The sequence below is a fragment of the Hippichthys cyanospilos genome, chromosome 11 (genome assembly GCF_059441005.1).
Source record: "Hippichthys cyanospilos isolate Australia breed blue-spotted pipefish chromosome 11, RoL_Hcya_1.0, whole genome shotgun sequence".
Lineage (NCBI taxonomy): Eukaryota > Metazoa > Chordata > Actinopteri > Syngnathiformes > Syngnathidae > Hippichthys > Hippichthys cyanospilos.
This window is the reverse complement of record NC_142379.1, coordinates 14,681,124-14,707,377: the sequence shown is the minus strand read 5'-3', so window position 1 is coordinate 14,707,377 and position 26,254 is coordinate 14,681,124. Positions and strand designations below refer to the sequence as shown.

The window sequence follows — 26,254 nt, the reverse complement described above, 5'->3', positions numbered from 1 at the left end:
CTTCAAATTGTTGACATGTTGCATTTGGCTCTAGATGTTGCTATGGCAGCAGAATATAAAATGTTTAAGAGGTAATAAAATGAAGTAAAACATTCTTCTTTTCACAGCATGGACCTACATTAGTTAGACAGTGTTGAGTTGCCACATGTATTGCTTTTTCCAGTTCAAACTTACCTGAGAAGACAAGTGCGTGCACATCTCTACTTGGGTCACATTCCACTAAAGCAGCGGATGATCCTGTTGTCTAGTTGACTTGTGGTATGCTCCTTATGTAACAAGCACAAGATTTGGGTGTGGAGAGGGTAGACTTCATCCTGAAGGCAAATCAAAAACTCATGAAGATTCATCTGCTTCTATTACATTAGCTCACAAGACTTTTTTTTTCTAGAGGGAAAAAAAACAATAAGAATCAAAGTTCAGAGCTCCTCAAGGCTTTAACATTTTTACCTTCTATGACTGGTTCGGATGTCCAATGTTTTTTTTTTTTTGTATAGGACATCATTTGCAGTAATATTAATAATATTATTCATGAATAATGCTTGAGTATCAGCGCTGATAACATTCCTGACTGAAGGGCTACCTATTCATTTTGATGACTGCCTGATTCAAATGATGAGGATCATTTTCAAGCTCTTGTGGAGCTTTCTGATGAGCCAATAATTTGAATCAGGTGTATTTAAGAGAGCAGCATGCAGCAGAAACATGTAGGTTTGCGGCTCTCGAGGACTAGAGTTTGAGGCCGATGAAGTTCATGAACAATGTGTCCTCCTTCACCAGCTCATTGCGTGACAGAGGATTCATTATCTTGCACAAGCACAATTATATGATCACAAGTTCCCAGAATGAAGCTCCTAACCTTGGAATTGGGAGACCACACATCTAAGCTATAGTGCCCAATTTATAAAGTAAAAAAATATATATATTTTTTTTTGCCATGCTTTGCATTCATATCAACTTTTTTTACTTTATAACTACTCATTTAACCGAGTCCTGTGTTTCTTGTCCTCAATTTACGAATAAAACATCACTGTTAGTGTGCATAGTGCTTCCCTCAATTACTAACTACCAAATCCAAATCCAGTTAAGCAACAACTTCTTGCTCAGTTTTTTATTCTTCGTAATGGAGTGTAATAATTTCCTATTAGGAGAAAAAAGGCCCCTTGCCCCTTCATTTTTTAGTGGATCCTACAGTGTATACTGTATGATAGGAGATGATAGAGTGAAACTCACACTACTGTATTTGACTTCCTAAATAGTTTCTTTTGAGGTTAGTAGGGTCCCATCTGGCGAATAGGAGTTCCAAGACTCATTGCCGTTGCACTGTATTATTTATAGCAAGCCTCGCGGTGGCTGGACAGTCAAGCACTTCGAGCCAGTAAATACTTGGATAAACACACGTCCAGGCATGGAAGAGCACGTAAACATGTGATCATCTGCTTTGAATGGACGAAGAAGTGGCTCTTGCACGGCTAGTGATTTCCTCCCTCGTGTCCTGATTGGCTCCCCGGATGGGCCCGCCTACTATGTCATATTATTGGCTGCCTTTTTCCTCTTGCCTTCTTTGTAGAATGATTAGCGCCTTCATTCAGATGTCCCGCCTGCTTCTTACCCATTGGCGGCCCTCGTCGGGCCAGCCCACCAGAACACATGCCTCGTGCTATGCCTTACAGTGACATACTGGAATGAGGTGAATCCTGTCACTTGTAACAGTAATGTTGAAACCGGCCTATGTGACACGTCTCTGTGGAAAATAACCCAACGGTTTCAAAATAGAACTTTAACGTTTTACGAGTCAAGAGAAAAACGTTGACAATGCCGAAGAGGGGCATAGTGTGATAACCTCGCTGTCCTTTTTGACTGACAAAGCGAAAACTTCGCATCTATTTCAGCTGGCATTTGTTTTCCTCTCCACCCAATACCACTCTTTTGTCTAGGGAAGTGGTTCGGAGCCGCTCTTTTTTTTTTTTTTGCCATGGCTGAGAGCACAGGTGGAGCAGCGCAGTAAAAGTTTTGCGTGTTCCGGAGAGCACTTGACATTTGTCCGCTCCCTCCTGCCTGGGCTCCACTTAACTGCCGACATGACTCTCGGCGCGGTGTCCGGCTCTGGCAGCTCGTCGGCCCTCAGCTACTGCTCATGTTGCGGAGCCAAAATGGTGCCCTACTTCAGCGACGAAGCGGTGGCGTCAAATAATGAAATCAACCAACTGTAAGTGTTCTTGAATCGCTTTTCCTCTCTGAAATTGTAATGTAGGACTCCAAATATACTCTACAATATTAATGTAAATGCATCGTCAAGATCCTGTCGGTTATGATGTTTTCCAATAGATGATTGTGACATTTAGAAAAGTTTTTTTTTTTTTTTTTTTAATGTTGTGCATGTGCTAATAGTACTTCCTTGGAATGTAGTCGGTGGGGTCTTACTCATCAACATTGTCGTCAATCGCATCGTCACTGCTGTTTGACCTTGTTGAGACATACATTTTGACTACAGAGCATGCGTCTTGACTTCCACAAGTCCATACATGTCCCAGGACATGAGAAAAGATTGGGTAATTTGAATATGCAGCAGTATGTTATAACTAAATGAAAAGTAACGATGTTATTTTTATATAACCTATTTCATAGTTGGACTGTGGGTCAAAAGACTATGACACAGGTTAGTTAAGTCAACGATTTCTCAGAACATTACGTGCCACTTTGTTTAAATGGGGGCAAAAAACTTCGCAAGTTAAAACGATTGTTTTTGCTTGTTTTAGGATTTTGTTGGGCATAAAACTCGATAAAATAAGGAACAAGACATTTTATAATTACCTTGATGGACTATAAACAGAGGTGCACACTATTGCGTTGCAGGTGCACCTGAAAAAAATGTGTGCACCAGATTTGGTTCTGTTATTGTGCATTAACGTATCAAACAGTAAATTTGCTGTCAATCTGAAATAATGTCCTGTTTTTTAATCCAGAGATGAAAATTAAAACTTGTATTTTTTTAATCTGATTTGATTATTCTGCAGAATAATCAATGATTCTAATAATAGTTAAAAAAATAATTACAGTCAAAAAATGTTTACAATATCCACATTTTCCCTCTTTTCCAAAGCATGCAACCACTGTAAGACCAAACCACAATTAGTGTTTTGGAGTACTCCCATTTCATTACCAGGGCAAATTCCTCTCTTCCTTCCACCATGCAGATAATTGTTGGAAAATTCATTAATTACTGCTACATTATCTCAACAATGGTGGCACTGAAAGCAAGTTGCTGCACTTGTTTGTTTGCACTGCTGACACACGCAAGGTGTTAAGTCAAAGTTACAAATAACCACTAATATAGTCTAGAATCAGTAATGCACCCTTTTCTTTATTGTTTAATTTAACAAAGAGGTGTTTAAATGAAGCACAAAACAATTAGATGGCAATTGCATTTTTAGTGTTTTTGTTGTTTTTTTTGTTTTGTTTTGTTTTACCTTGTTGGCATGCATGGAGGATGGGGAAGCCCGCGTGGGTTCTCTCTAAAAGCATGCATGATAGGTGTATTGGACACTTCTACTTCACTTAGATGTAATTTGGTGCGTGAATGGTTGTTCTTCTCTGTGTGCCCTGCAATTGGCAGGCAACCAGTTCAGAGCGTCCTTCGCCTACTGCCCAAAGTCAGTTGGGGTAGGCGCCAGCAAGCCTGCGACCCTTGTGAGGATAAGTGGCTGTAGCAAATGGATGAATGATAACATATTTATATATTTGTTTTATATTTTACTAAACATGATAGATATTTCTTAATGTACAAAGTATATTCAATATTCAGTTTTAACAAAATACATTTTGTTCAGTGGAGTAGAGTAGAGCTGTAATTTTAATAACGTGGCACTGATATTTTTGCTTAAGTTAATCAACTATCAGAATCTGTGGTTGGCAATGCTGAAGACTAGTCGTTGCCCTTACATACATATCACAATACAATCAGCAAATATGTTTAATTTTGTCATTGTGGTGACCTACAAAATATAGACATTAATCAGGAACATGTGACTTAAAGGGAGAGGTGGGTGTTCACATGTTTCTGGGTTCAAAGATGAAACTGTCGAACTACAGTAGTTTGCTTACTGTGTAAGTCTGTTTTTTGAGCAATTAGGGTGCACATTCTGATTAGATATAATTCATAGTTTTGTTTGGATTTACACTATTAGAGTGAAATTTGTGTGTGTTTGTAGTGGTAAAAAATGAACTGCATATTTTGGCTCCATTATGAAATTCCAAAGAAGGCAAAATAAGTCACGAACTAAGTCATACCAAAATGGATAGTTTAAAAGGTTACTTGTCAACTCTAAGAACATGCTGGCCAGAAACGAATTGTGAACATGAAACTGCGAAGAAAATTCAGGATTGAAAATACTCAAATACTTCATTCATGAGTGATTAAATTAACTTGATCCTCTTTTCTGGGAAATCAATTCATGCGTCTCCACTGTCTGTGTTTTGTTGAGTGTTTCGTAACATTCTTGTTCAGTCAGCAGTTGGCAGAGCTCTGTGTGAGAAATTTCCTTCTGTCATGGGTTTGGGGAAGTCAAGGGCAGCCCGAGTTTTGATTGTAGTGTTTTTATTCACTGCTCTTACACATGAATGTATCCTTGGTGTATTGAGTAAAGACATATATGTGATGGGGTAAAATTCCATGCAAGGGTATTGAACAAGTATACTGTAGTTAATATTGAAATTGTTTTCTTTCAATAAATGCTGCTTCATTATTGTATTATTATAGAGTGCTGTTATGGTTTTTGAGGTGAAGCCTTTGAAGTAAAGAACAGCATGGAAGTTATGTTCACATGCAACACCACATATTCATTATGTCTGTTTGTTCATATTTAGTCTTCATAATGATCTGCTGGTGTTCATTACAAAGTCCTCAAATCTCTGTTTGGTAGATGTTCAGTAATTACAAGACTTAATTATATCAGTGGGGCTAAGTAGTACTAAACATCTTACAAAACTAAATTTGCAATTGCAAATGAAGCCCGCTTCTCTGCTTTCTGTAACCTTTGCCTGGTTAGAGGCTAAACCAGGCAATGTCTCAATTTTCTTTTATCAACTATAGGCTTTTTGGGGCCCTTTGACTCTTTTGTGATGGTGTGATTTTTTTCATAATGGTCTCCCAATCGTTTATCAAAGAGAGCAAGGGGAGGGAACTCCGGTTCCTCGAGAGCCATATCCTGTGTAATTTCAATGTCTCCTTCACCTTTCACCGCTGGTTCAAATAATCAACATCAGCAAGCCCTGTGGAAGCCTGATAACAATCCTGATCATATGAGTTAGTTGTGTTAAATGTGAGAAACATAAAAAACAAGCAGGATATGGCTCTCGACGGACCAAAGTTCCCTACCCCAGAAATAGAGTCTGACTTGGTCTAGTTTATTTTTATTTTTATATTGATTTATTTTTTACATGGCTAGTTTATTTTTGCTCTTCTTCAAATTCAAGGACCAGGGGCCAGATCCGGCCCACCACATCATTTTATGTGGCCCTCAAAATGCTAATTATGACTTAAAGTTTCTGAAGTTATCTTATAGTTTTACACATTTTCTGTTACCCCCTTTTCAACAGTTTTTAGCAGCCTCTCATTTCAAAACGTGTAAATGTATGAAGATCAAACCTAAAAATCGTTTGACCTCAGTCACATAGGCCCGCCGACAGAAACTATAACTGCAATTCGACTCATGATAAAAATGAGCTTGACACCCCTGATCTATGCAGTTTTTGGATTAGTTGCAAATATCCAACTAAATGGCAAAAGGGTAGCAAAATGCTTAGATTTGGCGCAGTTGTGTCAAAGTATATCAACTCATCATTCAAGTACATGCCACTTCCCCCCATTGTGGTTGCTACAAGCACACCCAATTAAGAAAAATGACTGACTGGTGCCATTGCACAGCATCTACAGCAGGCATGTCCAGACCCGGTCCTCGAGGGCTGCCTATCCTGCATTTTTTTTTTTTTTTTAATGTTTCCGCTGTCCAATGTAGCTGATTCTAATGATCAAGGTTATTATCAGGCTTCCGTTGAGCTTGCTGATGAGATACTAATCAATTATATGTTGATGTATCAGTTTATTGATTAGTAACCAATTTTGACAGCTTTACTGCAAAGAATAGTAGCCATTTTAGTGTGTGCCAGGCTGTCAAACTCATTTTCTTCATGCTCAGCAGGTCATATAAAATGTGGTGATCCAGGTCTGGCCCCTGGGTCTTGGGTTCGAGCCCAATGGTTTCCAACTTACCACTTACTTACTTGTTACTTTTTAATGACAGTTACTGTCCCCTTTAAAATAACTTCACTTATTACTATAGTTTCTGAAGTACTTGTAACGCAAATGAAAACCACTTGAGTGAAAATGTCCAAATTGGGTGTAGAATTTCAATGTTTTGTCTGCCCATTATTTTTTTCCCCACGCTTAACCTCTTCCAAACCTCTAGGAAAACCTTATAGAGCATCTGGATGTTGATCTTGTACTCTTCCACCGTACATTTGAGGATGCCCTTCATATGGCCAATAGGGTACAGACATCCTTCGGCAGTCTATCTATTTATTCTTAGCTTCTTTAGCAAGGGAGTGTCCGTCTTAGAGGTGGGTTTGTGAGTTGTCGTCACGACTTGGTCTTCTGCCCTGTGGCCCAGTTTCTGAAGGGAGGAGGTCATGCTCTGCCTCAGTGTACTGTACATGTTGGTAATCATGGTTTCCTTAATAACACATGTCTTTCATGACACTCTTCTTACTTTTTACCTGGTTGCCCACCACCAATGCTTGACATCACATGACATAGCTCCTGTACTTACTTACATTGATGTGCCTGTCTTCAACAAAGTGTTGGGCTATTAATTGTGCTTTTATCTTTAGTAGAGCCTTTCTTATGGGATCGCGGCCATGGAGTCATTTTGATGCAGCATACAGCTTATGATCTTAACACTGCAAGGCGAAACCTAAACCCCATTCCTACCTCTCAGAAGCAAAATTACACTTTACAAAGACTGGTAGAGGCACCGTCCGACATTAACCACATCAACTGTTGTTCACTGATGCTAGTCCAACCGACATATTCTTGCAATTTAAAATATTAAATAATCAATATTTTGAACTGAGCTTGTGTAAATCAATCATTTTTGATCTCTCAACTCCTGTGCACATTCCATCATTGCGATGCTTTAAGTGCTACGTACTTGCATGCATTTTTGGCTGATGAGTCTACATACTTCACAAATTCATCCACTGTGAGCAAGCATTCTTTTCTTCACTTATTATCATAGCAATTTAGCAAAATTACAAAACATCACCCTCACAGTTTTTCTCTGCCTAGCTAGTTCTCACTATTTGTCTTAACTAGCTTATTTGCCTTCTTAAAAAGCTGCACTTACTTGAAAGGTCAGCCAAGTTATGTGGGTGGGTGTCTTTGGCGATGTCAGCTGTATCTGTCACATTACACGGGCACGATTTCTGCTACTATCATGAGTGAAGATTCTTTAGTGGTATTTTAGTCTTTATGGGCGCTCTTTGTTTTTTCGCTTCTGAAATGGATTTTGATCTTGTTGGTCTCATTTGGACTCCCTAGTGCTGCCTGGTCATCAGACTATCAAAAGCCATACTCAAAAAAAGCATATCTCTTTCAATAGATGTAAGCTGTTGCTATACATTATAGTTTGTACACAAAAACATCTATATTAATTGCTGAAAGTTTTTTTTTTTTTTTTTTTAATGATCTGATTTCCAACTTTTCTGTTATCAGTAATGCTGTGTATGTTTTCGCATCAATGTGAGATGCCTCCATTTGATCGCAATGCCTAGTGATCTTTACTGTCCCTCGACATGAAGGACATTTTTCCCCCAGTGACCCCATGCAAGCAACAAAGCCTAGCATGCACCTCTGCCCATGGTCTTTCTCATGGGGTGCATGTAGCATCAAGGCTTGCGAGCCTACCCTGCATTGAGCACAGCCCTAAATTTATCCCTCTTCACAGTGACAAATATGGGCAGTGAATGGTTGGGCTGGGGGTCACTTATCTGCAGGCTATGTGTAGTGGTCCTTACATAGTTATGATTGTGTCTGACTGATGAACTGCTGCCCTGCCTCATTCTTAAATGGCTGAAAAAAAACACAACCCTGTTCACCTAGACTGGCTCTTCTTACTTTATCCCGACTCCCAAATAGCCATTGACAAGTGTGTTTCATTGATATGGAAACATATCTTTTATTAACAACATAACTTTTATTGATATGGCAATTTACAACAGAAACTAGCTTAAAAAAAACTTATATGAATCAGACCAAGAACTGCCCTTGTCACACAACAAAGAAAACCAAGTGAACCCAGCTTGAGCAAGCCATTTGGCAACTGGGACAAGAAAACATGCCCTCGTATGATTAACTTTGACGAGAAGTGAGTCAGTGTAAGGGGTGGTTATCTGCCTCAACTGGTTGGTTAAGATGGAGAGACACAGCAGAAGTATAGACTTGGGCAGGAAGAAACAGCCAACTCAATATTTACATAATTTCTCATCCAACATTTACTTCTATCTAACGTTAGCGCCAATAAGCCACTTATACCGATTGCCTCACTGTTCTGAATGTGATCAGAACTTGAGTAATGTGGGTTAAGTACACTTTGTCAGGTAGGACGGAGTTTCTTGTCATACTGCATTTCAGCATAAATTGTGGTTTAGGCTAAAGTACTGTATACATACGTTAAGCAACAGTAATTTGCTACACGACCTTGTATAAGTTCTAATAGGCTCAGCCTCCACGTAGTTGCTCATTTGCTTATGCAGGCAACCCGTTTGAACTTCCTGCAGCCTGTCGCCGTGTCATTGAGAACCCACAAAAAGATTTTATGTACAGTAACCGACTGACACTAACTGAATGCTATCTATCAATAGCCGATACTTTTAAAGGACTGGTCTGTTTTTAGCTACCGTCCTCAACATACAACTTCACAACCTCTCCATTTCTCAAGCTAAGATTCCATTCACTGAGCAACTTTGAATGCGTGTGCACGTGCACAACCTTTCCTTTACCATGATCAGTGAAGGTTGCATTACCGATGACACTGTACTGTAACGCAGCTATGAAAGGCCATTGCTGTGAAATTGAATATTTTGACCAAATTGAAAAAGTAGAAGATGTGTAGATTGCCAAGAAAATGATATGATGAGGGGCAAGTGAGAGGAAACAGCCCAGTCAAGAGTAGCTAGGTTATGGGAAATGGCTGTCATATTGTTTTCCTCATCGTCAATCGACTTCTATTGCATGCTATACATCCTTAGTCTTATCAAAACTTATAAAGGAAAACTGAATAGCTGGAGGGATTAAGATATAAAGTTACTAAGTAAAAACCAGAAAACAGTCTAAATCAGAAACCCTTTGAACTCTGCACACCACATTTGGTGAGTACAGAATAGAAACAGCAAAACAACCATCATAATGAAAACTATTAGATTTGTGTTGCGTTCCTCCTATTTGCATTTTTCTTTTTTCATGTTCACATGTTAGTTTGGGTGTTTCAGGTGTCAGTTCTTCATCTTCATTTATAACCCTCTAGGTGATGAAACCACCCTTATTTTAGCTCGGTAGAACAGGTTTGCCAAGTTTCTCTGTATTCTCAGTATGTTCACTTTTTTTCCATGAGTGTACTGCAAATGAGGCACAAAAATCAGGTTCTTGCAATCCGATGACATCCATTTGAAGAGTTCTTCCTCAAGTATATACTATAACTATTTAAAGTGTTTTGCCACATCATGTATGAACATAAATGGCTACCAGGACTGATATGGTGCACTCAACTCACCTCAACTTTATAGAGCACTTTAAAATCAACAATAGCTGCATACAAAGTGATGTACAAAAATCGGACATAGAAAAAGGAAAAAAAAAATTATATATATATATATATATATATATATATATATATATATAATTTTTTTTTTAAGTCACTTTTTTCAAGGCCTTCATTCACTGTATTACAAAAAATTTGGCACAGAATTACCTTTACCTTTATGTTACTTTTACTTCACCTTTCCTTTAACAATACTCAGTAAGGATTTTGGGAATTGAGGACACTAATTGTAGAAGCGTTAGTCGGTGAAATTCTGAACCATTCTTGTCTGATCTACTACTTTGGTTGGATCACAGTCCCCGTTATCAAATGTTTTTTGTGCTTCTTAATGCACCACACATTTTCAATGGAAGCTGACTCTGGCATGCTAGCAGTACAGAGTACAATCTACAAATAATACTTGCACTCTTTGACACACTCCATTTTTTGGTCTCCTAAACCTCTAACTTCAGGCATGCTTAATACGATTAAGTGTTTTAAAAGGACACAGAAGATCACCTTTGCTCTAGAGATTTGGGCTCTGGCCAACTCTTATTTCCATCAAACATTGAGGAGAGGGACAGGCTCCATCTTCCCTCTCAGACCCTCTGACCCCTCCCAATCCCACCGTCCCTCTTTGCTTGCAGCTGCTACAGTGAATGCGTTCAGTGTGTGTAATCCAGCTGTGTGGAGGAGCAGAGAACATTGTGTTCTGAGTTCACATTTGGGCTTGTTTTCCTTTTGATTTGGGGTGCCTCTTGCCAAGGCAGCTTGAATCAAGAACTGTGACAATGACATAATCCAGTAACCACACCGCTTATAGGTTTTAGATAAATTCAATGACATAAGTGACTTAAACAGTCCGTTTTAAGATGAGATGTCTCATCTTATGGGATCCCAGAGCTGGTGGAATATTTAAAAAGCTACAATTTTCGTTGCACATATTAATATGTATGACAACATAGTTTGCTTATTAAGTGTATAGCAATTTTGGGTCTGTAACCCTTTTTTCTTTTTTACCTTCTTTCAGTATTAGCGAGAGCTTCCTCGCGGTAAAAGGTGCGGCCCTCTTTCTCCCAAGAGGAAATAGTCCTACGCCAAACTCTGCACCTCATATCAGCCAGCGCTGGAACAAGCACACAGGTAAACAAACAAGAAAAACTCAGTACATACACAGCATTATCAATCACATATGCCGTATCTCTTCATTAGTTCTCATCCTTTACAAAACTTCAGTTGGTTTGCTGCTTAAAATGTGTGCAAAATAATGAGAATACATCTGCAACATAACATTTGTGTATTATGTGGTGAAACTATAAATATATACTGTAAAAAAAAAATAATCTAAATAAAGGCACTCTGCTTTTTAAACAAAGAAGGCTCCATGTGGGAATTAGAGATGGACAAAATGAAGACAGTGTCGCCGAAACTGCCCTAAGGCGAAATGACACAGTATCATGGTTCTAATGTTAATGCATAACTGCCAAGAATATCCAGACAAAAGAGACCATATATGTATGTTTTTTGTTTCTTTTTTTTTTTTTTCTCCACTAGGAGATCTCCAGAAACATCTTCAGACTATGTTCACTGTGCTGCGGCCAGAGGATACAATCCGACTGGTGAGTAACACTAGGGCACACGATCCTGTAACACCAGCACGTTGGCCAATAGTACTAAACGTAAATACAATGAAATCAACGCTTTTTAAAAAAATATTTAAAATATTTATTTGTAAATATTTTTTCTATCCACTTAAACTGGTCAAACACATAGATTTTTTTCACTGTACTGCAAACATTTTTTGCAAATCACTTTCTTCCATAAGGAAGAACTCCAACAAAATAAAGTCCAAAACCTTTTGAATGTTCAACAGGTCAGTCCACCTATAGATTTTATATTAGAAAACCTTTATCCATCCATTTTCTTAGCCTCTTCTCCTCACTAGGGTCGCAGGCATGCTGAAGCCTATCCCAGCTGTTTTTGGGCAATTGTCAGGGTACACCCTGGATTGGTTGCTAGCCAATCACAGGGCATACATAGACAAACAATTGTTCACACTCCTAAACACGCCTAAGGGCAATATGAAATCTCCAGATACTTACCATGCCATGTTTTTGCGAATGTGGGAGGAGGCCAAAGCACCCTGTAAAAACCCATCGGGACACAGGGAGAACATGAAAACTACACACAGGAATGCCGAAGAGGCAATTAAACCTGCGACCTCTGCACTGTGAGGCAGACGTGCTTACCAGTCTGCAACAAGCAAAAATAAAATGCAAAGTAACTCTATGTCTCTTATTAGTACATGCCTCTTTCTTGTCTCCGAGTTTATGCCATTTCCAAGCCTTGAATGAAGTTTCCTCAGAATACAAATAAATCTGTGTGGGCATTAATTCTTTTTCTATTGATTCATTACTTCCAATCTTAAGTGTAAAAAAAAAAAAAAAAAAGTTGCTTGCTCTCTTTGATTATGCTTTTTGAGTGTTTGAACAAACATGCCATTCTTGAGAGTGATGATTTAAAAAAAAAAAAGTGTCCTCTGGATGTATTGTGATATACTATATCCCTTACATGTAATAGAAAGTCATTAACACACAATGGTATATGCTGTATATTATACTTTTAAGTGGTTTTAATTCAACAGCGAGTTTTTCTATTTCTATATGCTCTCAGGCTGTGCGTCTGGAGAGTTCCTACGCTCAGGTAACGCGCTACATGGTGGTGGTCTCTACCAATGGTAGACAGGACACAGAGGAATGCATTGTTCTTGGCATGGACTTCTTTTCATCTGACAGGTTAGTAACACAAGAACAACCAATTGACCATCTCATCAGTATGATGTTGCATCTTCCAATAAATTGTAAAATAAAAAACAAAATAGATGATAGTTCCAGCTCTTTTGGCATGGTGAATGTTTTTTTTTCTCTCTCTGATTTTTGCTTTGTTTCCGAATCACTACAATGAAAACGTAGTAATAGTTACTCTTGCCTATTAGTATTGAATTTTGACATGCCGAATCTCTTTGCTAGCTGCTGTACAGTGGGCCTGGTTCTACCTCTGTGGAGTGACACCATGATCCACTTGGATGGAGATGGGTATGTCTTTTTTGCACCGATAGCAAAGAGTTGTGTCTGTGTTTCTGAAACATTCACGCTTTCACTTGACAGAGGTTTCAGCGTGTCAACTGTGAATCGAGTTCATGTTTTCAAGCCAGTCTCAGTCCAGGCAATGTGGTAAGCATCACTTTATTTATTTATTTTTTTTCCACCGAATAATTACTTGGAGCTACAAAGATATTTTTTTTTTGTCAAATATAAGAAAATATTGTGAAGGAAACTAGACTCTAACCTCATTTTTTTTAAAGTCTCCTTTATTGTACAACCAAACAGTGGGGGCTATTAAATAAAATTAAAAATGTAAAAAAAAAAAATAATGATGGATGCCGGCTAAGAACCACTTTGACATTTAAACAATCAGTGTGATATGAAGAGAGATTGGGCCTGCAGCCTTTACACGTGGCTCCTCTGAACAGATATCTTTTATTTTTCTTTATTCGAGAGATTTGTTTTTCCGTATGTGGCTTCCTGACTTCATTTGCTTGTTATTTCTTCATTGTTCTTTGTTGTTGTTTCTGAAATGTGTCCTGTTCGTCATCTGCACTTTCCAACTGCCACATTGTAGTCTTATTGTTTATGTTGCCCATATCAGGTCGGCTCTCCAGTCACTCCACAAAGCCTGCGATGTTGCCCGTTGCCACAATTACTACCCAGGCAGCCTGTTCCTGACATGGGTCAGCTATTATCAGAGCAGGATCTCCTCCAATCAGTTTTGCATCAACGAATGGAACGCCATGCAGGATGTTGAGTCACACCGTGCCAATTCACCCGTTCTCTTCACACATTTGTGAGTAGGGGAGGCACTCGCGTTCATACTGTATGCAATTATTACAGTTTTATAATCTTGAGTTGTTTTCTATTGAGCATTGCATGCATACATAATATATAGATAGTACTGAGTGTTCAGAAAATAACTTAACCACAGTAAGAAAACATGAAAGATGAAACGTTTCTCTCACGTGCATGTTTACTGGAAACCACCTCCAGAGAGGACATATGTTGACATCTTAGAGCATTGCCCAACGTCTTATCAGGTTCAAAGTTGTTGCTGCCTTTTCCACAGAACATTGAGCAAGCACATCCAAAAGTTTTTTGTAACCTTAGGGCGATGGAAAGGCTACATAGATGAAGACCAAATAAACTGACACGTGAGCTATACTTAATACCGAATGTACACTTAAACACGTGCTCATTGGCACACTTTATGACAAAGTTGTCAACAGTCCCATAAGGAAGCACTGAAAATAGTGGGAAAGGCCTTGATGGATTTATTATTTTTCTACTACCAAGGAAATTCCCCTCCCTTCTGCCTTGTCATGCAGTCATGTGCCTCTCGCGACATATTTGGATCGTGTCCATGTTTCTCACTGAGATTCTGCAGTGTCCAAAATAACCGGGGCTTTAGTTGTCTTGATTTACATTTGGAAAAGTAGAGTCCAGACACATAGATAGGTAGAGCGACACTGGACAGACAGAAGCAGGTGGCAGGAAAATGCTTGCACACATCCGATGGCAGTGGAAGATTTCAAACAAAACTGCTCTGTTCAGACACAACGTCCGAACCGGCAAAATGAAAAATAGCTGAAAAAAAAAACAAAAAAGAAAAAAAAAAAGAAAAAGCACAGGTTCACCTTGCGCTTCGAGGAACATGAACTTGTCACCCTTTCCCAGCAAGGGATATGTTTGTGTTGGAGTGGACTTAATAAGGTGGCCACCCATGTTTTATGAGCACTGAACACACACACAAAGGCACATCTGTATTTATCTTTCTGCACAAGGTGACTCAGCCTTGTACTTGTTGACAATGAATTTGAATTTCGTCTCTTTCTTCTACATTTTAACCACTGTATACTTTTAGGAGCTCCTCAAAGTATTTTTCTGCAGCTTTCATATATTTTGAAATGAAGACCGACAATGGAATTTCTTTCATCATCACCATTCATATTGTCATAAGACTTCTGTCATACATATGATAATGACTTTTTCTGTGGGTTTCTGTGGTCATCTGCCCGCAGAATGCGTGTGACAGCATGACAAGGCTTTTCAAAGCCTTCAGTCCTGACTGTTTGCGGTGTCTTTGGTGGCAAAGGAGAATAGCCACCCGCAAGCCTGAGGAATTATTCTCTAGGGGTCCTGCACGAAGATAAACAAGCTAACTGACTAGAGTTGTGCAGCACACCCTCAGTTTGACCCTGTGCTCTAGAGCAACAGAGAATTAACATCAAGAAGGAGCTTTGAAGTAGGAAATAAGGACACTTGAAGTCCAAAGGCAAAAAGTGTCTCCCAGTATAAATCTCTAAGACCGCACAAGGCAAAAAGACAGGAGTGTTCTACAAGGGAACTTTGTTGTGTCTCGCGCTCATTTTTTTTCTTCCCACTCCACTTTCGGAGAATCGAACAAAGCGGCAATTCTTTTGTGGCAAAAGTAATCTCATCGGCACTCAAGCAATTTAATGAACAGAAGCCATTACCAGGATGTCACGGCACTTCTTTTTCTTTTTTTTTCTGTGCGTCTTGAATAATGTGATTTATTAATTATTATTCAACATTTCTTTAATTTTGCACAGGCCCACAGAGAGGGAGCGCACGGAGAGACTTATCAAGATGCGTCTCCGAGAGATCATGATGCAAAAGGACTTGGAGAACGTTACCTGCAAGGAGGTGAGAAGCAAGATAGGTACACCACCCCAAACAGTTTTCGTCTACCGGTTTTGTTAAACTCACCAAAGTGAGAGTTTGAACTAGCAAGCCTAACCTTAGGTACATACTGTAGCTTGGCACAACGTTTGAAAAAAATATTAATCCAGTGCTTCTAGGTTTAGTTTTCATCTGCCTTGAATGAATAGCATTTGTAACGATCAAAAACATGCTGTCTAGAATATGCCGAAGCGGTTCAACACTTTAATATTTTGGCATAAAAAATAGTTATTATTGTTCTATGCTGGACAAAAGTTGAGCCCATCTCATTGAATCGTAAGCTTTTGATCAGTTTCTCATTAAAGACGAGGCCCATTTTCACTTTTTTGCCGCAGTGCAACGATTTGTTCAAGTTGTGTGTTTGTGGGTGTGTGAACATTCTCATCTCAGTGTGGAAGTACTGCATTTTGTTTTGCATTGACGCATGTCATATAAAGTGTTGGTTTTTGAAAGGGAATCTTGGGTTTTCTAACAAATCCGATAAAAAGGATGCAATGGTGTATTTTGACCATCGAGCATTTTGCTTCACTAGATCCGCACTGAGCTGGAAATGCAGATGGTGTGCAACCTGAGGGAGTTTAAGGAGTTCATAGACAATGAGATGATTGTGATCCTTGGACAAATGGATAGCCCCACGGAGATCTTTGAACATGTTTATCTGGTAAGAGCCAAAGCCTTTTGTTACTCTTTTACCACCACCCTGGCTGCCCTTGCATCATCTTCTTGTTAATGATTAATACGACTTGACTCAGTTTGAGCTGGTCACGTTAGACTGTGGTAAATCGGAGCTTGGAACATAACATTGGATAGCTTCATAATATTGACTGGCTGTGCTGTCTCCAGGGCTCTGAGTGGAACGCTTCCAACCTGGAGGAGCTGCAAAACAGCGGGTAAGAAAAAGTCCATTTTCTGTTTGAAAGAAGTAATAGGCTGAAATTCGCATTAGCCGTGCTCTGTTCAGTAAACAAAAGCAATATTTATACTTACACATGTGTAACATTGATTTACCAATATTATATGTGGTTGAGAATTGGACAGAAAATAAGAATTGATGATGACATTTAAAGGTTAACTTCTTTTCTCCTCTCTAGCGTCCGTTACATCCTGAATGTGACGAGAGAGATAGACAACTTCTTCCCGGGCATGTTTGAGTACCACAACATCAGGGTGTATGACGAAGAGGCCACCAACCTGTTGGAGTACTGGAACGAAACCTACAAGTTCATAACCAAAGCCAAGTAGGCCTTCAGGCTCACCCAACCACGCCGACTTCTGTTTCCTAGCCTTTGGCCAACACCTGTGCTGTTTATCTGTAGGAAGTCTGGTGCCAAGTGTCTAGTTCATTGTAAGATGGGTGTGAGCCGCTCAGCCTCCACGGTGATCGCCTACGCGATGAAGGAATACGGCTGGTCACTGGACGCCGCCTTTGATTACGTGAAGGAGAAACGAGCTGTCACCAAACCGAACCCTTCTTTCATGAAGCAGCTGGAAGAATATCAGGGTATTCTGCTTGCCAGGTGAGATTTTTTTTTAAAGTCCTGTAAGTCATCTGCAGTGGTGCTTACATGTGTATATATTGATGGATGTTTTGTTTTGTTTTTTTTTCCCCCTAGCAAACAGCGCCATAATAAACTATGGCGCTCCCACTCAGATAGCGACCTATCAGATCGCCCAGAACAATTGTGTAAATCGTCATCTCACTCCCTGGGACGCGCCGACTCCCAGAGAAACAATAATAATTCCTCCCCTGCCTTGCATCACTTCCTGGGCGTGGCCGTGCTCCAAGCTCTAGTTTCGGAACCCGATGACACCACCAGATCAACCTCTGACCTCCGTACTCATTGCGACGACACATGCGATCCGCCAGTTGAGGAGGCTGTCCAAGCCGATTGCCACGGCACACCGCGATCGCACGCAGCCGTGCTCGTGTCAGAGGAAAAAGTCGCCAACGCGCCTGCCATCATTCCCGATCCTCCCCCCTCTCTCCACATCCTCCCCCCAACCCCTGAAGTCCAGCGTGCTCACAAGGCTCACCTGACGCCGTTGACCAGTGCAGAGAGCCAACCACTGGAACTGCTTCTTCACCTCACTGAGCAAAGCAGCTCAGAGGACTTTTCTCCCCTCACCGCAATGTCTTCAGGCACCTCAGAACAGTCGCTGTCAAACTGTCAGAACGGCAAACACAGCCCTCTCAGCGACATCCCGCTCCCCGTGCTGCTTCCTTCAACGGAGAACAGCGACGACAACAACAACCCTAGCGAGTTTCACCACGATGGCGACGTAAACGGCCGCGGCGAAGCGGACGGCTCGTCCAACCACAGTTCGGATAGCATCAACTTCTTTAGCGCCAGGGAAAAATTTCTGGGTTTAGCCCAGGAGGACAAATCACCGAAACCATCAGAGCCAAGGACCCCCTCGCTGGATGGTGACAACAACAGAGGAGCTGAGGAAGAAGACAACCAAAGTGAACATGGGACAAGTCAGGTGAGAAAAATTTTTTATGTTCCTGTTTGTCTACACTAGTACAGTATACTGTGTGCGTCTATGTTTGTGGGGGGTTATACAGTAGTATAAACTTTTCATTTCCATGTCTCATAACAGTCGTTCGTATTGGTTTTAAAAAAGGCTTTATTTTCTCAAGTTTACTACAGTTGTATGGGTTTGATGTAAAAAGATGTGAATTTTTTTCTGTAATGCAGTATAGGTTTAAAGTAGGTTGGTTGGCCTCCTAAATTTGTCATCCTCTGTGTGCCTCATTAAATGATCATCTAATAATGAGCATCCAACCTAAATCCTGAAAATGCATAGTAAAATGTATTTAAAGCCTGAGAATGTACAGTAAATGTTTTAAAAGGATTCTCTGCCTTTCTGCAGCTAGAAAAGGGCTCTTTCAGTTCTAATGAAAGTCGATTTTTTTTTTTTTTTTTTTAAATGGTCAGGAGAGGGTTTCCACACTCTGGTAAAAGATGTGTTCATTTGCTTTTGGTGAGCCATCAAACACCTCTTTTGCAAACTATGAATATGACGTGACACTGCTCTCTTGTCCAAAAAGAGCTGAAGTTAGGAATATCAAAAACAGGCTGAAGTTCAAGCCCTTGGTTAGCTTTTTATTAACACGAAAAAAAGGGAAACAAAAACAGCCGGCATGGAGCCCAGAGGCTTAGCAATACGCGGCTAATGACGCACGGTGTGCTGACTTGTGGCAACATGAAGTCTTCAGTTTGAATCAAACCTGGCCTGACAAGAAGCTCGTGTTTCTTGTTAAGGCGGCCTCGCCTTACCTGCCTGACATTTGTTTGCTGGTTGTCATGTACATAAACCCTGAAACCACAAAATGTTTTCCGACTCAAACGCACTCACAAAAGGCTTGTTTGCTTGTCTCTTTCCACAGTCCGAGGCTAGCGGCGACAAGCTCAGCCCCGACGTTTTGCATCAGCCTCAACACGACAATGGAATATCAGTCCGCCATATTGTCACTGAGATCGAAGCCATATGCCACCCGACTGCTTCTTTAACGTCTCCCGCCCCCACCTCACTGTCACACATCCCCCCACCCTCCCACGGGCTTCCGCTCGTCCGTACGGATCCTCTGGAAGGATCGGAGCCCGAAGTACCGGGTCTTGGGTCCGTGCGACGGGCCACCGAGCAGCTGGAGCAGAAGTTGAGGCAGGAAATGGAGACGGCGGCGGCGCAGCGCTCACCGTTGCCGTCGCCGTGCAGCGAGCAGCCTCCCGTCGGAACCTTCGAACATCCGGCGCGCTCCGAAGACGAGACGGCCAGTGAGGAACTGAACTGCTCAGTAACGACCGACCTCCAAAACACCACCATCGACCACATTGGTGCTCCGTTGAATCCTATAAGCCATATGACATACGATACTCAAACAGTAGACTCGTGCCTACATACCTCAGCCCAAACGCAAAGAGACAGCGGACTCCATCTGAGTCTGGATGGGGTCACAATCCAGGAGTCCGGTCCCGATGACAACTCGGAATCCCTCGGGAGTTGCCGACCTGACTGCGCCGCCCAGAAGCGTCTTGCGCGCGGCAGCCAGGAGCTGGAGAGGATCCGCCAGACCTTGAGGGAACTGCAGGCCTTCCTCCACGAGGGCGGCGGTCAGGAGAAGCCGGACACGGGGCAGCCTCACCACATGGAGGCGGAGCCCCCGCCCTGCCCGGACGCGGCGCGGCGGCTCAGACAAAACGGAAAAGGTTTCCTCGAGCCGGCCGGGTGGCGGCGAGCCAGCGAGCTGGAGGCTCGCATCCGCCAGGCGGGCCTCACCCCGCCTTCTTTTATGAAGAGGTCGGCCTCCTTGGCCAAACTGGACTGCCTGGAACTGTCAGCCAACGACCTCAGCGACCTCGACTTGAGGCAGCACGCCCGGATGACACCGGCGCACTCTGACCTCACGGTCCCTGTGTCACCTTCTCACTCGGATGACACGTGGAAGAAGCAGAAAGTTCTCGCGCGGAACAATTGCCACGAAAAGACACGTTTGTCCCGTGAAGACCTCGCCCCGGCTCGCTCGCCCGAGGAGTCGGAGGGCATCGGCAGCGGCTCGCTCGCACTATCGTCACGGCAACAGGGGAGGGCTCACTCCTCCAGACGTTCTCGGAAAGCCGGCGAGAGGAAGCAGCGCGCCGCCGCTGCCGCCACACTGCTGTACAACACCATGTGACCTCAGGCGTGCGCCATGTGACCTCACTGGAAGGCACACGAGCGGACTCGGCACCGAGTGTGCCAACGGAATGTGTAGCAGGTGTGTTTGCAACGGAACGATGACCGCGTGTGTGCGTGTCAACTTAACGAGGAGCGGTTGGTGACATGGTTTTATGGCAAGCCATTGAGAAGGGAGTTCACTTAGAAGAACAATGTTGAGTGCAGTTGAATGAGGACAACCTTAGGCTGGATGTCAATGATCAAAGAATTGCATCAATGGCTTTCCATTGAAGTCGTGTTCACCACACTGTTCAACCCAACTGAAATGCTCTCACACATTGCACTGAAAAATTCATACATAAATATTGAAATACATGTACTGTTTTGGGGATTATTTCAGTAGAGTGTTTGCCGGAGGTCATATGACCCCCCACAGCCCCTCATGTCAACTACTGGATGTGTTTGAACTGGACTCTTAACCATTCATTCATGCACACATGAACCACACACTCCATGTCTGGGTTGCTCTTTTTTTTTTTTTTTTTTTTTTTTTTTTTTTTAAATATGTCCTGTGTGTGTGTGTGTGTGTGTGTGTGTATGTATATGTGTGACCTTTGCTGCAAAGTGTATAAACTCCCAACAAGAGGGCTTCTTCTCAAAACATGCACTTTACTTTTTTCATCATTTATCTTTTATTTCTTAATCTACAATGTTTTGCACTGATGTCAATAGAGGCTCTTTAAGTCTCATTTTTTTGTGTTTTCATAGATGAACAAATGTCTTTAGTTCATGTTTTAATAAAGCCAGGGCGAGCAGAATATATTAAATACATTTTTTTTTTATTCTGAGTTTGAGCATTCAATAAATCATTTGGCTTGTTTGGACTGGAGTGTGACCTTTCTCACGACACTTACACGCACACAATAGATTTGTACTGCCACCTGCTGGACAGCTCATGTACACCTCATCAAGCTCATCTGCCGTTGAACTTCAGACACCTCTCAGTGGGGATTCTGTCAAGTGTTGACATTTCACCTCTAGCTTCATGTGGCTAATTAAACTGATAGAGGCCACTAGGGTGTTACCCCCCCCCCCTCTCTCTCTCTCTCTCTCTCTCTCTCTCTCTCTCTCTCTCTCTGTCTCTCTCATTATTTAATCAAGGAGTGTGACATTAAATACCTCATAATGAAGTACATTTCAAAAGGCATTCACAAGATCCTCCACTTGATCCTCCATTTTTGTAATTATATCGAGTTTGAAGTGAGGGTTTTGGAGCAGACGGAAGTGCCTCATTAGATTTTGCTAATCAAATCTGCATCAGTGGACTAAAAGTCGATAAAAGAATTTTGAATTCCTATTTAATTAAGCTGTGACGTCAACCGAGCCTCAGTTACTTGGGCACGTGCAAAGAACCGTTAAGTGAGCGTTTTTTTTTTTTTTTTTTTTTTTTAAACAGCCCTGCTTAGAAATGCGGTTAAAACGGCCATGTGGGACTGGCAGGGTTTCTTTTTTATATTCAGGCCCCTCTGAGTAGAAAATGTTTTTTTTTTCTTTTTATTCCATCACATCTGTACAAATTACTCAATGCTTGGCGACAGCTCAAGGATCCACTTGCTGTTGCTCACACCGTTGACAAATGAAGACAAATGCCAGCTAATTTTACAACAATGTGGGATTTTAACACACAAGAAAGTAGCACGGGTCCTTCCCTTTGGGATGAAATGCACCTTTCGAGATTACACTGCAGAGGACGTTATGATAATAATAAAACAAAAATAAAATACAATAAAACACACAATTCATTAAAAGACATTCCTTTATTTGGCTAGCATACTCATAAAAACATTTGAGGTGATAGAAAACAAAACGATTTTTCTCATTGTGACTTTAGAGGAACATGATTCTCCTCAAGTTGTGCTGCTATTGGTGAGAAAGGTACTACTTAAAATGTACTGTATCAAAACTTTGTATGTCATTTCAGATGGTATTTACATTCAAAAACATGAGCATTTAGGAGACAAAACTGTTCAAGAGGCTCCAAATTTGTAGATTGGGGGCACACTCATTAGACATTTCCCAAGGAATAGTGGTAGACCAATATAAGAGTTGATTCCAAAAATTCCGCCTTGACGTAAATACTAAACTGGTAATTATCTACTCAGCGATGCAATAGGCCGGATAGAAGTGGACTGGGTGCCCGGTAATTATAGGGCGCATTTTGCCAAACTGTCTACTATGAACAGTATAGAATCTTCAGTGAAGCAAATGTGCATGTTTTGGGGAGACCGATTAAAAGCAAAGGCAGAATGTTTGATATCGCTCATGTATTGGTTCAAATGAGCACACCGAGCAAAATGGAGGAATCGTATCTGTGCTCCTGCAGTTTCGTTTGTGCTCCAGCTTATCCCTTCCACACCTACACTCCACGTGAGCCAACCACAGTGTAAATACAGTACATTTGGATTTGTGCAAGGAAAAGACAAAAAAAAAAAAAAACTACAACTCAGCAATTGTTATTATCATATTTATCTTGACTATGGGGCAAAGGGTTCAACATTTATGTCACTTCCACCAGCTGATGTACGCCTTGATCTAAACAGGTATTGTTGGTTGTAAACTGGCACTGGTGAAGCTGAGCCACTCGCAGAAGAAACTCTAGCTTCAATCAACATCATCATCATCCAATGGCTTTACAAATCAATTAATCATGAAAGCACAACAGTCACATTTTTTTGTTCCATTCCTTTTCAAATGTGCTTACAATGTTTTAAATGCCTCGCTGACGCGTCGGCCGGCTCATTTTTCCATGAGCGACAGCTGGATGATATGCAGCAGCTCTTCCTCCTCCTTCCGCCGTCGCAGCTCTGCTTCCTCCTGCTCCCGAGCTGACATCTCCATGGCGATGCGCAGCTGCTCGTTGTAGCTGCAGCTGGTGGACTGCTGCTTCTTGGAGGGGGTCGAGGAGAGGCTGGAGGGGGAACGGGGCTTCGTTTGGGGGATCCTAGCCAGAATAAGACAACAGATGATGTCCGGTCAATGTAGACAATTTAGTCTACGTTGATATTAACATGCGAGGTGAGAAGGAGGAAGAGGAAGTCGTGTGTGTCCAGCCATGGCTCTCCAAACAGGGAAGACAGCCATAGAAAAGATAACAAGGCAAAGTCAACATCTGCGGACTGTGAAAGCAGGAAACTGTCATCTCCTCCTCTCGCTCACCAAACACACACATGTGCGTTCGGTAGGACTGCGAGAGGAGGAGAAAAAAAACACAGGATGTGACTCAGGGATGGATGGAAAGATGAAGTGAGTAGGAGAAGAAAAACAATGGAGCAAAGCAGTGACAGGAAGTGGGAGACAATGTGAGTGAGGGAGCAGGACGCACGGTCTTTTCCCTGAAAGCTTTGAGATGAGTTTTAGGCTGCAAAAAATGCACATGAAAATGCGGTTAGCCAATTTGGGGAAAATGATTTTGACTGGAAAACTTGTTTAAATGTATTTACCAGAGGCATCCAATGAAGGCTTTCGAGGCCTTTTCTGAAGGCCTCAACAGCTTCCCAAAAACTAACCTGCGTTTTACACTATGTTAAAATTAGTAAAATATTGTTTACATTCATTTCCAACTTCCTTTTACGTACAATTAATAGTGTGGGACTTGGGTGTGGCTTATCAGTATTTATTATTATAGTTATTATCAACCAAAGAGGTTTCACCTCCCAATTTGAACATTTTAGGCATCTCAGAAAAAAGCCGCAAAGTATGTTTTAATTTATTTGCAACGGAACGCATGCACTTCGGAAAACCAAAAAATTACTAAGACTGTAGTCAAATGTTTCTTTACTTGATCTTCAAACATAATGGCATAATTTATGCTAAAAACATCAGTTTTTTCTAACTAACAGGTTTTTGGCATTGAACCTACAAGTATGTTCAAGTGTATTTGCATATACGTTTGAACAAGTTTGCATGTTCAGAAAGTGGGCAACTCCACACTTTTATCAAAGTTTCCCCGATAGATTCGTTTGGATATTGGGTGTGAAGAAAGATTGAACTTCAGGCTGACCTCTCCAGGCGACTCGGATCACAAGAGAAGGGGTGTGTCCCTGGCTTGCTATTGGTCAGTGCCTCCCAGATGGTCACCTAGAAACAAATGTCAGGAAGTCAGGTTGCAAGCAGAAAGCTTTTAGTCATAGGCCACTTCAGAAGAGTGTTTATGCATATGACAGTAAACCTCTTGAATCTAATGCACCCCCATATTACATAACAGGAGTGAGAAACTTAAATGATGGAGAAGGGCTACAATTTTTGTCAGTCCCACTGGAGGGTCACAAGCACTAAGAACACACATTTCCTCACCAGACAGGTGACAAAAATGTCTTCTTAAATATGTGTGTGTGTGTGTGTGTATCTTAATAGGTTGTATTTCAGGCTCAGTGTGTGACGTATAAAGAAATAATCATTCAAGGATGGCATCAAAGTGATGAACAGCAGACCAACATTAGGCGTGAGAGCTCATTCAGTGGATTTTTACACACACACACACACACACAAACAAAAATGAAAAATCAAAGAGAAAATAACTAATTAGTATACATTAAATCAAGATGAAGTATTTTTGACCAAAAAAAACACAAACCTGCTCTAAACCGTAATTAAAACTAACTGAATTAAAAAAACAAAAACAAACCCACATAAAATTGACACCGAGTGAAATTCATTGGAAACCTTATTTTTATATTATTGGCCACCCCAATGTTTTTTTTTTTTCTTCAAAAAACAATTATAAACCACCAATATGGCATGCAATCAATATACAATACTTTATACTTTATAAAATATTATATGTTATGATTTGATATAATATTATATGACTCCATGGGTTCCGAATCACGAGTACATGGGGGTCCACTGCACTAGAGGAAATATGTTTAGAATCAATCTTCCTACCAAAAGATTAGTTAGCCATCCTTGCTACTTGGCATAGAAGCACACAGACACAAACATGCAGCATGAGATTTGCGTGGCTTTTCAGCTGAAATGACTGGCGCACGGTCACCATTTGACAACAAAAAGACGTCACGTTGCCTCGTCCAAATTTTCATCCTGCTTGCAAGGACTCTGAGGATGACCTCATCCGACCTGGTTACTGTATATTTCGTCCGCATATGGAGGAAAGCAAAGGACGATGACGGCATCACAGCAACCTATTCTTATTATTGATCCATTTGACGGTTTTTATGCTGATACTAGATTCTTTGCAAAAAGCCTGCCTTGAATGGAGTTCCGTCGTTTGCACAGGCAATCGACTTCAACAAACCTTTGTTGAAGGAGGGCTTTGGAACGAGCGCCCGCGACTCTCCCAAGAGCATCGCGGTCACGCAGTCACCTGATCGTACTCCGAGCCGGCCTCCAGCAGACTCTGTTGAATGGCAAACTGCAGCAGGTCCTCCTCCTCCTCCCGCATGCTGTCTCTCTGTTTGCCTCCAAGCATGGTGTATCCAGACGGGGGCTCAAAAACACAGGGGGGGATCTCGCCGGCTCGACACGACACTGCGCATATGGGGAAGGCGAAAGGGCAAAAGATGGGAAGGTTTTAACGGACTGTAATGGGCTCACACTCAAGTAGGACGGCAGAAAAAGGGAAGGATGAAATAACCCTGGTTGGAAAGAGGACATAAGTTGTGAATACAATAAAGTCAGACAGGACAACTCAGCTTAGTGATTTTCAGGTCACACGTTTTCGAGTGGCCGGCGCACTGAAGCACTACACAAAAGCTGTTTTCAGGTGTTGTGTTAAAGAGATGTACAGCAGAAGTCGAATCATCAAATAAGATTTTCAAAACGAATGTTGATACGTGACTGTATTTAAGGGAAAAAAAAAAGATCAATCTTGTTCCTGCAAACCTAAATATGCCCAACTGCATTTCGTACCCT

The 26,254-nt window shown here is 41.4% G+C and overlaps 2 protein-coding genes across 4 annotated transcripts in view; one reads left to right on the top strand and one right to left on the bottom strand.

Annotated features, from left to right (window-relative positions):
• Nucleotides 1-21,207, top strand: part of ssh2a (slingshot protein phosphatase 2a) — a 32,106-nt gene extending 10,899 nt beyond the window's left edge. Inside the window, exons 1-14 of one of the 2 annotated variants that reach the window (XM_088428104.1) lie at nt 1,694-2,206; nt 10,882-10,994; nt 11,406-11,470; nt 12,525-12,646; nt 12,881-12,946; nt 13,019-13,084; nt 13,560-13,754; nt 15,535-15,628; nt 16,197-16,325; nt 16,508-16,554; nt 16,756-16,902; nt 16,981-17,181; nt 17,278-18,148; nt 19,056-21,207. In XM_088428104.1, coding sequence (XP_088284230.1) covers nt 2,079-2,206; nt 10,882-10,994; nt 11,406-11,470; nt 12,525-12,646; nt 12,881-12,946; nt 13,019-13,084; nt 13,560-13,754; nt 15,535-15,628; nt 16,197-16,325; nt 16,508-16,554; nt 16,756-16,902; nt 16,981-17,181; nt 17,278-18,148; nt 19,056-20,342 — 3,531 coding nt within the window. In that variant the 5' untranslated portion in view covers nt 1,694-2,078 and the 3' untranslated portion in view covers nt 20,343-21,207. Of the gene's footprint in view, nt 1-1,693; nt 2,207-10,881; nt 10,995-11,405; nt 11,471-12,524; nt 12,647-12,880; nt 12,947-13,018; nt 13,085-13,559; nt 13,755-15,534; nt 15,629-16,196; nt 16,326-16,507; nt 16,555-16,755; nt 16,903-16,980; nt 17,182-17,277; nt 18,149-19,055 lie in introns of those variants that run through there. The other variant, XM_088428105.1, reaches the window with a different exon arrangement.
• A 914-nt stretch (nt 21,208-22,121) lies between these two features.
• Nucleotides 22,122-26,254, bottom strand: part of ankrd13b (ankyrin repeat domain 13B) — a 41,517-nt gene continuing 37,384 nt past the window's right edge. For both annotated transcript variants that reach the window (XM_088428203.1, XM_088428205.1), the window contains exons 14-16: nt 25,707-25,870; nt 24,384-24,460; nt 22,122-23,324 (exon numbers count right to left, since the gene is read on the bottom strand). In XM_088428203.1, the coding sequence (XP_088284329.1) occupies nt 23,120-23,324; nt 24,384-24,460; nt 25,707-25,870 (446 nt within the window). In that variant the 3' untranslated portion in view covers nt 22,122-23,119. The remainder of the gene's footprint in view (nt 23,325-24,383; nt 24,461-25,706; nt 25,871-26,254) is intronic.